An 11431-nucleotide genomic window follows, 5' to 3' on the forward strand; every position below is an offset into this window, starting at 1 on the left:
ATGTCACTAGGTGGCAGTATAATGATGGAAATTCAATGTGGGGCGTTTTTTTATCAGCTCTGTGAAAATCATCACATCTACTGACCCTCACGGCCGTTATTACAGCTTCTGTAAAAAACATTCGCAAATGTTGGGAGGGGTCAATTGAAAACATACCAATTTCTGTTGCACAACATGTGGTCACTACTTTTACCACATCCAAAATCGGAGTACTATTATTCACTTAAAGTCAACATTTTGTGATTAACACGTCAATATAATTCCTAAACATACTTATATTGGGTGAAAATTACATTTTTATTATGGCAGAAAAGAGAAACAAGTCCTGCAAAGTAGTGGAAAATTACATTTCTCTCAACCGTTCAGTCAAATGGTCCTCTCTCTCAGTCCACATCTATTCATATGCTCCTCTTGTCTGTATCTGTTGCCACTAAAGTAGAAGTCTTAATCTGCCAAAGAGATTGTGTACACAGCGTTCATCAGCGCTGACATTAGCTTACTCTAAAATGACATTTGTTTATTTCTTGTGACCCAAATTGTTCGTCGGGTGAATGTTACATTCAGCACTGACACTTAAACAGTAACCACAGAGAAGACAACACAGTTTGCAGAATAATAAAGTAAAGGTTATTTTAGGTTCAAAAGGCAGTGCAGACAGAATAACCGTTTTTAGCACCTTCAGACGTGGTGGAAAGTGCATTTATTTAAGTACATACTGTATCTGAAGTACATTTTACAATGTGGTATTAGTATCTGAATACCTTCCTCCACCTTGACCTTCAGTATTCTAAAAAGAATTGTCAATGCAAAGTAAATACTTTTATCAGCCTAAAATCTCCTTTAAATATTGATGTAGAATTGGTCCAGAGAAAAGGAAACAAATGATTAACTCAGTCACACATTTCTGTGCATTTACATGTACAGTGTATTATGCATGGTTTCTATTAATCACAGCTGTGAAATACACAGAGTGCAGCACACATCCATTCAGTATGAACATCAGGATAGGATATGATGAAAAAGCCAACAGCTTAAATCTAATGCCTGTATGGCAACTGACTATATGAAAAGTTCATGACAATAAAGCTAAAAAATAAAAAATAATTCTTGCCTTTATCTCGTGCATGCCAGGGTCACAAATACATCAACTTTCATCTCAGAGTCAACTTCCCTCGGGCAGAAGATGACAGCAGCAAATAACTCATTCCCACGTTACCACGCTTTCCATATCCTTCATCTACACAAAGATTCTTTAATATAAATTTTGAATAAATGAAGTGCAGGCTTTTCGATTAGAGACAAATTGACCTGACGTTATCTGGTGTTGGCTAGCTGTAGAAAATCCAGCCCAGATGTGAGAGACACTTTGGTCGTTTCATTTTTAAGAATCTCTATTGGTCGATTGACAGATGAAAAATATTCTCACATATGGCAAAATAATGTATCAGTTACTGAAAGAATTAAGATATTGGCAATATATGTGTTGGTGTGTGTGTGTGTGTGTGTGTGTGTGTGTGTGACACATGGAGTACCAAAGAGTCGAGGTGTTTAATTTCAAACTGATACACACTGATCTACAGGATTAAGGCAGGTGTTGTATGACAACTATTTTGCCAAATTAATATATGTTTATTTGTTCTTGGCATGCAAACAGGGAGTCAGAAGAATAATATTGACCAGGTTGGTTTATAGTACCTTCAAGCAGGCAGATTGTGGTATTACAAGGGACTGGCACTGCACTACGACAGTCGTTGGGTTCACTCCAGTTCAGTTGGAAAGGGTACACTTATGCACATAACAGACATGACCGACGACACTGGCTCCTCTGCCCAAAGTGGAGGGAGATGAAGTGGTCTGCCAGGAAGCCCAGGCAGCTAAGCAGGACTGATGGTCAGATGTTTGTTCTAGTCTGCATGGAAAAAACCACAGTGTTTACACGATCCAGGAACGAGAGTGGGCCAAGCCAGCTCACTGGGGGAATTCAAAAACACTTTATCCCAAGGGGGCACCCTTAGGAGTAAAAAGCAGCTGTCCATAAATGGGTAAATTCAGTAGTGAGGGTATTATTGGGAATAATAGAGTTCCTAGCAGTACTCCGCAGAACAAAATGGATTAATTTAGATTGGCAACTATCAAAATAACTGACTCTCCTAGCCTCAATCAACTGCATTAATCATTATTGTTAGTTTGTTGTGGCTAAGCAACGACTGTCTGAGATGTATGCTTGGCTGTGCTGTAAAAGATGTGGCTCTATGATAATAAATCAATACAGCCTAGTGTTCAGACAGAAGTCTCTCGAGAGTGTAAACATTTCTCTCACACTATTTCCCAGTGTAAGTGTTGAAGAACTGAAGTGACTGTGAAAGGTGAAAGGACACTCATTCTCGGCTTTTCTCCTGCCATTCATTTTCAATGTCAAATGAGCTCATAGGTGCATTAGCACAGAAGGACTTTCAATGTAAAGTCATATAGTATGCTTTGATAGCTGGTTACCCTCTTTATATGCACAGATTACAAGGCCTCTATATTGTCTGGTTGAAACATACAGCCTCTTTTCCAGGTTAAAAAACTGAAATGATTGAATCCTTTTCTTTGACTCTCAAACTGTTACATTTTAAGTTGTTATGCCGTTTCTCCAGACGCAACTTGCAGGACATGGCTGTTCTTTGTTGAGTTTTCTTCCACCTTCACTCGTTTTTCGTCTCTAACCTGATGCTTCCCACAGTCCTCTGGCTAAACAAATGGTTTCCTTTGTCATTATCAGAGAACAGCTGAGAAATCTCTCCAGCTTAGTGCAGTCAGAGCAACCGGCCAATGAAAGAGACGGAGAACAAGAATGTACAAGGGTCACGTTTCATCGCAGTCTAAAAATAAGACAATTTAAGTGGACTAATAACTATTCAAAATGCACACATTTCTGAAACATCAAACACTGGCATTGCATACAATCACTCATATCTCCTATCCTGTGGTAGGACTGACATTTACACCCTGAGTCTGAGAAACTAAAGCCTCATTATCTAAACTCCCTGCCAAGCAGATGCCTCATTTAGTTCATGTGACTGTGGTTTCTCTCTTTCTTTTTTTCTGATGTAGAGACAATGAATTAGCAAAGAATCAAAATCTTGGGATGAACGGACAGTCTGCACACAGCGAGCTTAGTCTCCCCAACCAGAGATTCAGAGATTGCCTCACCAATTCTCAACACTTGTTGCGGATTAGTACTGTCAGAATAAAGTCAATAGCACATGAGATATTTCTCTCCCCTGGCATGAAATTTGAATCAAACGACCTTCTTGGATAAATCTGACATTCCTGACTTTCATTATTCAGAAGCTCAACTAAACCATGCAGCTTACAGTAAAATGAAATATGTCTCTACAAATCTGAGTAACAAACTCTTGGCTCTGACCTGGCAGCTAATATTTTGCTTCAGATGCATGTTTTGACCTGTGGCATCTGTCCCTCACATGTTTGTGGAGCCGACAGGAAGTTTGGGAAGTGCCTGCCACAGCAACTGTGCATAGTCATGGCCATGATGCACTTACAATATCAGTGCATCATGGCGTGAGAATGCATTACAAATGGCCTTCATTAAGTGATGTGATTACAGTGAAGATACAATGGAATGTAATAATAGGATTACAATAAGACATGTTTATAGCTTTCATAGTTGAATCTATATTGTGACTGTTAAAGGCTAATTCTGCTTATATCATAAAGAAGAATTAATATACCACTTCCTCATGCTTCATACTTACCGTCCACTGTCTCACTGAGACCGTCTACTGAGGAGTACATCCACACAATCCTCCTCTCACTATTGCTTTTTTTCAGCTGTTTCCCTCTCAAAGCTTCTCCCTCCTCGTTTCTCTCTCAGACTCACTTTCCACTGAACAGCTCAATCAGTTCCCCCTCCCTCCTCTTCTCCCTCCCACCTTACCTACTCCTCTCACTGTCACTGTCTCAAACTGAGGCGGGTCTTTTTTACACTCTTTCCCTCTTATCCTTTCACTCTTTACTCTCAAGACACGATGAGGTTACCAGCACTGTGCATATGCGGGACCCTGCTGGCCCTCTCGAGCCTGTCTGCGACCACAGCAGACTCTGATGAAGGAGAACTCCTGGGGGATCATGGATTTGGACCTTGTGCTGCAACTCTGAGACCCGAGGGGCCGTGCAGACAGGGGAAGGATGAGAGCATGTGCCCATACCAATTCAGTCTGCCGCCACTGACTCTCCATTTGCCAAAGCAGCTCAGAGAGCTGGAGAAGATTGTGAAGGATTTGCAGAAGCTGAAGGACAATGTGGACCAACTGAGGAAGATGTGTGCAGATTGTACAGTAAGCCAAACTGTGAGAGAGTGTGGAGGGCAAAGAGAAGGAGAGCATGTAAAGCTGAATGAGGGAACAGATAGACAAAAGGATGACATGAACTGGCCGAATGAGAGAAAATCTGACAGGCCAAAAGATTTCAGCCAGGAGTGTGGGACAGACGGTGTTAAAGTGGAAAAGACTATGGCAGGAAATAGTGACACTGATTCAGAAAAAAGAACAATATTGGAAGAGAGAGAGAGAAAGATATGGGAAGCAGAGAAAGAGAGCGATAAAGAGGTCGTAAAAGAAACTGAGAGAGAAAACCCCCTAAGAGAAGTGTCAGAAAAAGATGCAAAAACAAAGACAGAGGGTGCAAAAGGAAAAGACAAACTGGGGCAGGCAAAGGTGCCAACCTCTGCTGGAAATGAGAGAATAGTGGATATTGTCAGAAAAATGGTTGTTGAAAAAAATAACAGGGAGACGGACAAAGACAAAGATGGAAAAAGGAATTCAAAGGGAGATCCAGATGATACAGTGGAGAATGGAAAAAAGAGGAAAAGTACAAGTAATGTAAAAAATGAGGAGAAAACTGAAGAAAGTGACCATCACATATGGCGAGATGAAAGAAGGGAAACAGAGAAAAAGACCCAAACTGAAGAAGACAGGGGCAGTGATGGAATAAAGATGTCTGAGGGCCATGATAAGAATACAAATAAGCTGAAAGAGCAGGACGGGGAGGAGAGGAAAAAGGAAATGGAAATAAAAGTGGAGCGAAATAATGAGAAACCAAAGCAGACTGAAAGTATTGGGCGTGCAGAAAAGACTATTAACGTGGGGGAGGTGGAGGACGGGGAGATAGGAACGGAGATCAAAACAGAAAGAGAAAAAAGGGTCCAGAGTGTACAGAGAGACAGTGATGGAGAATTAGTATCCAGCAAAGCAACTGAGAGGACAGGCTTTGTTTCAATCAGCCCGACTCTTCACTCTATTATTAGTTTAGCTCCGAGGCCTGACTCCATGGACTCAAACGAAGCGATAACCTTTACATCATCTTTTCCACCTCCTCCTTTGTCCAGCTCTACTTCAAATTTGATCACAGATGTCAATCAAGGAATGACAAAAGTTGTTGACAGACTACCAACCCAAAGCACAGGCCCAGGAGCAGCTGGCATTTCTGAGCACCCAAGCCTTGTTTCAGGGGAAGGCTTTAGGACCACAAGTAAGCTAACAACAACAGCCACAATAAACACACTGGGTGGTCCTAAACTACAGATAACCAGTGCCATTAAAAGATTCAACTCTACAACCAGTGCAAGACCTGGGGCGGGCTTCCATGTTCGGGTTAGCTCAACTACGGCAACAACAACCACCGCCAAGACTCCTCGACAGAGTTTATACACAACTGCATTTCCAGGAGTTGCAGTCCACAGCCGATGGACAGCTAAAAAGAACAGCAGCTCAAACACTAAGACGGACGTGAATCTTCTACCAGGCCAAGGACCAAAGCAAGGTGACAAGCATAAACCTGTAATTATGTCTAAAGCAGACCAAAAGCTTAAAAATCCTAAGAATCACCGTAAACCTGACCGAGCCTCATTGCCTGACAAAAAAACTAAACATGACCAAAAGCAGAAATCTTCTAACCAAAAATTGAAACCTGGCAAAGGTCCTAAACAAGTCCAGATTCCAAAACCTGAACTAAGACCTCTACCTGATCATTTACCAACTGATCAAGATCTGAAAAAAAATCAAACACCGAAATATGACCAAGAACATACAACTGATCAAAGCCAGTTACTTATTCAAAAGCCAAAATCTCATCTAAAGCCTATAGTGTCTTCTGTTCAGAGGACCACATCTCATCAAAGACCAACGGGCTCTGACCCTCAAACTGACCGACAGCCAGTTGTTGAAATCTCCGAAATTAATCAAAACTCAAAACCTAAGAAAAAGCCAGTTCATCCTCTCAAAACCGACAAGCGTGACCAAACAGAAAAACCTCCCAAAAAAACGAAAAGTGAAGCAAAAACTCAACCTGATCAAAGGTCAACAACAAACCAATATTTCACATCTGTTCAAAAGCCCGAAAGAAGAGAAAAAACTATCACCACTCCAAAATCTACCCAAAAGCCTAAAACAGAATCAATGGAAAATTCTGATGAAAATCCTTTGCCTGAGCCTAAATCTGTCAAAGACTCAACACCTGGACAAAAGCTTACACCTGATCATGCCCTAATCAAACCTCCTGATCAAAAGCCTAAACCCAGCCAAAACGTACCTAAAATAAACCAAAAGCCTAAACTTAACCAAAAACATCCAGAGCTTCTAACAGACCAAAAGACTAAACCAAAGGCAAAGCTTAAACCTGAACAAACACCAGAAACCAATCAAGGGCTTGGATCACCTCGGCCTGACCAAATGCGTGATCTTAAGCCCAAATATGTGCCTGACGAAATTCCTGAAGCAGAATCCAACAAAACATCCAAACCGAGGCCTCCACCCAGGCGCAGGCCATCAACCAGGGCTACAGTCAGGCCAGGAGCAACACCTGTCCAAAGGCCAAAAACAGCAGTGCAACTAAAGCCAAGTCTAAAGACCAAAACAGATTTAGGTCCTCCTCAAATCAGCGGGACAACTTCAGATGACATCCAAAGCTCTCAAACTGACGTGCCACCTGCACCTGGCTCTGTAACAAGGACTGCTGAAGTCAGTCGTTCCCCAGGCGATGCAGAGTTGAGTCCCAGCATGATGAAAACTACCACTCTGGGTCCAAAGACCTCAAACAGCAGGACTACGTCTGATCTGAGGCCACAAACAGCCGGTCGACCACCATCGATCCCAATGACAACAAGACCAAACAAAATCATCCGTGGGAGTATCCCTAGCACCAGTCCAGGATCCACAAAGCCGAGTCAAGCTTCCAATACTGACTCCATCTTACAAGCTATGATACTTCACAATGTGGAGGAAATAGCACCTAGTAAATTTCAAGACCCAGACAAAATGATGATTCCAGTCCCTACCCCCAGTGCCCAAACTACCTCCACAATCAGCCCTAACCTCAGGTCAACAACCCCTGCCACCTCTGGCCCCGAGACCCCAGCTGCTGAGTCTTCCACTCCCAGTGCACGCGAGCTGCGTGTTAAAATCAACCAGGTGGATGCTTTCTTCAATAACAGTCCAAATGGAAGACCACCGGACAGGCTTCCAAAAGACCACCCAGAGGACAACCAAGGAGGCAGCAGGCCTGACAGCAAACAATCAACACTTAAACCATCTAAAGGCAAGATATATTATTAACGCTATTGAAACGTTTCATCAAGTTTTGTTTTTGTATGCATGCTCTACTCTGAATTTCCACATAACGTAGGCAACTTTATGTAGGGATTGTGGTTGTTATTGACAAAGCTTGCATATAATTAGCATTTATAGCAGCACCAATACTGTAACGGTTACTTTTTCAGTCACGGAATGTATTAACAAAGAGAGAGGAGAGGAGGCAGGCAATTAAAGTCTCTGAAATTTACAACCAAAAAAAATTGATTGAGTTTTGTTGACATTGTATTACAAAAATTTAGCTGAGAGTATACTGCAGTTTGAATAGTATTTAGCAGCTTATGATTGTATTACTCACTCAGCAGATTGGTATGCCATGAGCTAAAAGGATCTTAAGAAAGAGGACCACACAGTAAGCACTAAAGAACCACATATAAATAAATGCCTGAGATCAATTTTGTACCACACATCATGGCCCAAGGAGGATTTTACATATGTGTGCAAAATATGTATGACTGCGTGGGTGTCGTGATTAGGAATAAAACCACAACTGTGTGTAGACCTACAGCTTTAAAACAGCCTTCAGTGAAGCATGGCTTAGAGCAAGTGAGTCATTTGGCATGAAATCAATCTAATGATACTTCAGTTTAACACTTGAATTCTTACGCTGCATATGAACACTACAATTCAATTAGTTGCTTGTCTCAGTAAACATACTGTAAAGTTGTGTTATATTTGTGTTTAATTTATCGAACAATCACTTTGAAAATACTGGCGTTATTTTTATGCATTTTACTTTTATCTCTAAAAAAAAAAACATGGGTTTAGATCATGTCTGTTTATATACTTTGGAGGTCCACCTTGAAATTCTTTGAAAACATTCAATCTTTTTATGGTGGAAAAGTAGCTTGCCCTGACCTGTTGCCCTGTGACCTCACTCAATACATTTCAGGATAGATCAAAGCAGCAAGATATTTTCACCTGAAAGAAATGAGTGAAAGCAGGACATTTGTTAGATCACTTTCTAAACGAGGAACGGCAAGATGTATTTAGGAAGATTTGAGAAAAGACTGTTCATAATCTTTTGTAATTTCTTTCTATTTTCCTTATCTGCAGTTACCATGCCAAGAGACTGCTCCGACCACCTGCTCAGAGGGGGCACAAAAAGCGGAGTGTACCTGGTGACCCCTGACCTCCGCAGTAGAAGCTTTTCGGTCCTGTGTGACATGGAGCTGGATGCAGGAGGGTGGACGCTCCTGCAACGCAGACAGGACGGCAGCGTGAGTTTTAACCGGACCTGGGCCGAGTACCGATCAGGCTTCGGGGAGCTGGATGGAGGGGAGTTTTGGCTGGGCAACAACATGATCCACCTGCTGACCCGGGACAGGGATATCGTGCTGCGGGTGGAGCTGGAGGACTTTGGCGGTGTGATGGAGTACGCAGAGTACCAGCAGTTCATGGTCGCAAGTGAAAGGATGCGCTACAGACTGACGGTAGGCGCTTACTCGGGTACTGCAGGTGATTCTCTCCGCTTCAGCAAAAGTTATGATCACAACAACAGGGCATTCACCACACCGGACAGAGACCACGACCGCTATCCATCCGGAAACTGTGGGGCCTACTACAGCTCCGGCTGGTGGTTTGATTCCTGCATGGCTGCAAATCTCAACGGGAGATACTATGTCGGGAGCTACAAGGGAGTCCGGGATGGGATTTTCTGGGGGACTTGGCATGACATATCTACAGGGTATTACCCCACCAATGAGAGACAGTCTTTTAAAACTGTCAGGATGATGATCCGACCAAAGAGCTTTGCACCATGAACCTTGACTTTCTACCAGGGCATGTTAAAAAACGAAAAAACTAAAAAAAAACATTGAGGTTTTAACTTCTAACTTCAACCATTAATTCCTAAGATGCCCTTTACAATTGAGTAAACCTTTGAGTAAACCAATTGAGTAAACCTTCCACATGGTTATTGTTCACTACTAACACAATGCTGCCACCTTGTGGTGTTTGATTCTGCAATAATGATTTGTTTACAGGATAATATGACAATAACTGAGGATGTACACAGTTACAAAGGTAATAATCCTAATTGCATTGTAACTTTTTTATAACATTTTAATATTAATATATTTGTGTTTTTTTCAGTGCATCTGACGGTTCGTAGCAACGGAAAATTATATTTTTATTATTATTGAAGTACTGGAAAGCCAGTTGATGGTTGATTGAAGCTGTGTGGGATGTTTTGTAATTAAGATTGTTTTGTTAAAATGAATAAAATTGATGAAAATATGAATATAGTTTTGCCTTTTTTTCTCCTTCTTTCTGTGGAAATTATCTTCAAACTAAAGTGAGCCACGAAATAACTAATAAATTCAATAACAAGTAGAGTTAAGTCCACATTTTGAAGCATCAAGGTTTAAATCTGACCCATGCAGTAGGTCTACAACTTTGGACGCGAGGAATGAAATATTTCAAGACTCAAGTTCCCTACAGCCTTTGCGGAGACAACGACGTCACCTGCGACGGTACTCACATAGGCCCACTGATTGGACAAGACTTAAAGAGGGGCGGTGCTGAATTTATACAAGATTGTACATCCGGCTTGTCAAGATAATTAAATTGTCTCGGACTAAAACCGGAAGTAAAATATTTTGTCGTCAACATAAAATAACACAAAAATCTGAGGGAGAGGCTGTTGGTATTTTGGCCAATTATTCCATCTAAAGGGATGCAAATGAGAGCTCTCAGTACTTGCCATGAGTAGTGTCAGTAAAAGACTGCAATGCCAACTGGATGAAGCGGGCAACTGCTCTGCGGCCCCAGAAAACGGCCCCATAAAGGTCCAGGCTTAATGTGTGCAAAATGTTGCCAAATTATTTGTGCAAATTCAACTTAGATGTATTTATTTATTCGGGGGAATGCACTACAAAGCACAAGATCCGATGACATGAAGTGAGCTCTGCTATGATTTCTAATCTTGGTGTCCCGTTGACCTTGATGACCCTTTTTTTTTTTTTCCCCAGCGGCAGTCGGGCTCATCAACAAAGCCCGGGACCCCTACTGAGTCTGTCATCCCCAGTACAATTTGTTACCGGTCACTCCCCTGCACATCCCCTCTCTGTTTCTTCATTGAAACACACTTGACCCTTTTAACATTACACTTCATCATACCTGTTTATAGTACTGATATCTGTTTGTTGTGCACTTTATTTTATATTCTTTTATATTCTAGTGTAAATTGTAATATGTTTTTATTTCTCGCACTGTGTTGATTGTTGTTGATTGTTTAATGTTAATGTTATGCACCACCCGCCATGACAGATTCCTTGTATGTGCAACATTCATTGGCAATAAACGGTTTCTGATTCTCTGATTCTGTCGAAAAGAAGATCACTGTGTCAAACAAGTCTAGATTTGAGTCTCATATTTCCGTGCGGTGTTTACATGTTGCAAGATTCTAAATTATTCATTTATGTTGAAATTATCACACAGCAAACCAGGGACCAGGTAGTATTTTAACACAGTTTTTTGCCACTTCAGGGCCCTCTAGCAGGTGAATCTGTTCATGGCGATGGAAACAAATATTTTTAAACCTATATAATTTATACAATAACAGGACTATATGAGTATAGTGTAAAAAGTACACTTTACAACAAATCCTGCTTAGATATATACTTAAGCTTCAACACAGAAATTTACCAAAATCTCAACTTTTTTACTACAATTCACATTTGTATTGCTGTCTGTTTCACTTTGATTGCGTGTTGCTCATTGTTTTCTTTTATCTGGTAATATTGTAATATTGTAGTGTAATTTTACTATAGTTACAG

General features: G+C 41.2%; 1 protein-coding gene across 1 annotated transcript; it reads left to right on the top strand.

Moving 5' to 3' along the window:
* Positions 1-4660: 4660 nt before the first annotated feature.
* Positions 4661-9894, top strand: LOC116393317 (mucin-5AC-like). Its single transcript, XM_031865513.1, has 2 exons — positions 4661-7599; positions 8709-9894. The coding sequence occupies exons 1-2, from the start codon at positions 4770-4772 to the stop codon at positions 9413-9415; spliced, it is 3537 nt and encodes a 1178-aa protein (XP_031721373.1). The 5' UTR covers positions 4661-4769; the 3' UTR covers positions 9416-9894.
* The last annotated feature ends 1537 nt before the right edge of the window (positions 9895-11431 follow it).

Source organism: Anarrhichthys ocellatus, unplaced genomic scaffold (assembly GCF_004355925.1).
Source record: "Anarrhichthys ocellatus isolate YVR2014 unplaced genomic scaffold, GSC_Weel_1.0 scaffold2, whole genome shotgun sequence".
NCBI lineage: Eukaryota > Metazoa > Chordata > Actinopteri > Perciformes > Anarhichadidae > Anarrhichthys > Anarrhichthys ocellatus.

Excerpts from the sequence above, each read along its gene's own strand:
- LOC116393317 (XM_031865513.1), top strand. The coding sequence starts at position 4,770 with ATGGTTGTTGAAAAAAATAACAGGGAGACGGACAAAGACAAAGATGGA. Across the intron at positions 7,600-8,708 it reads AACACTTAAACCATCTAAAG|TTACCATGCCAAGAGACTGC; the intron begins GCAAGATATATT and ends CCTTATCTGCAG.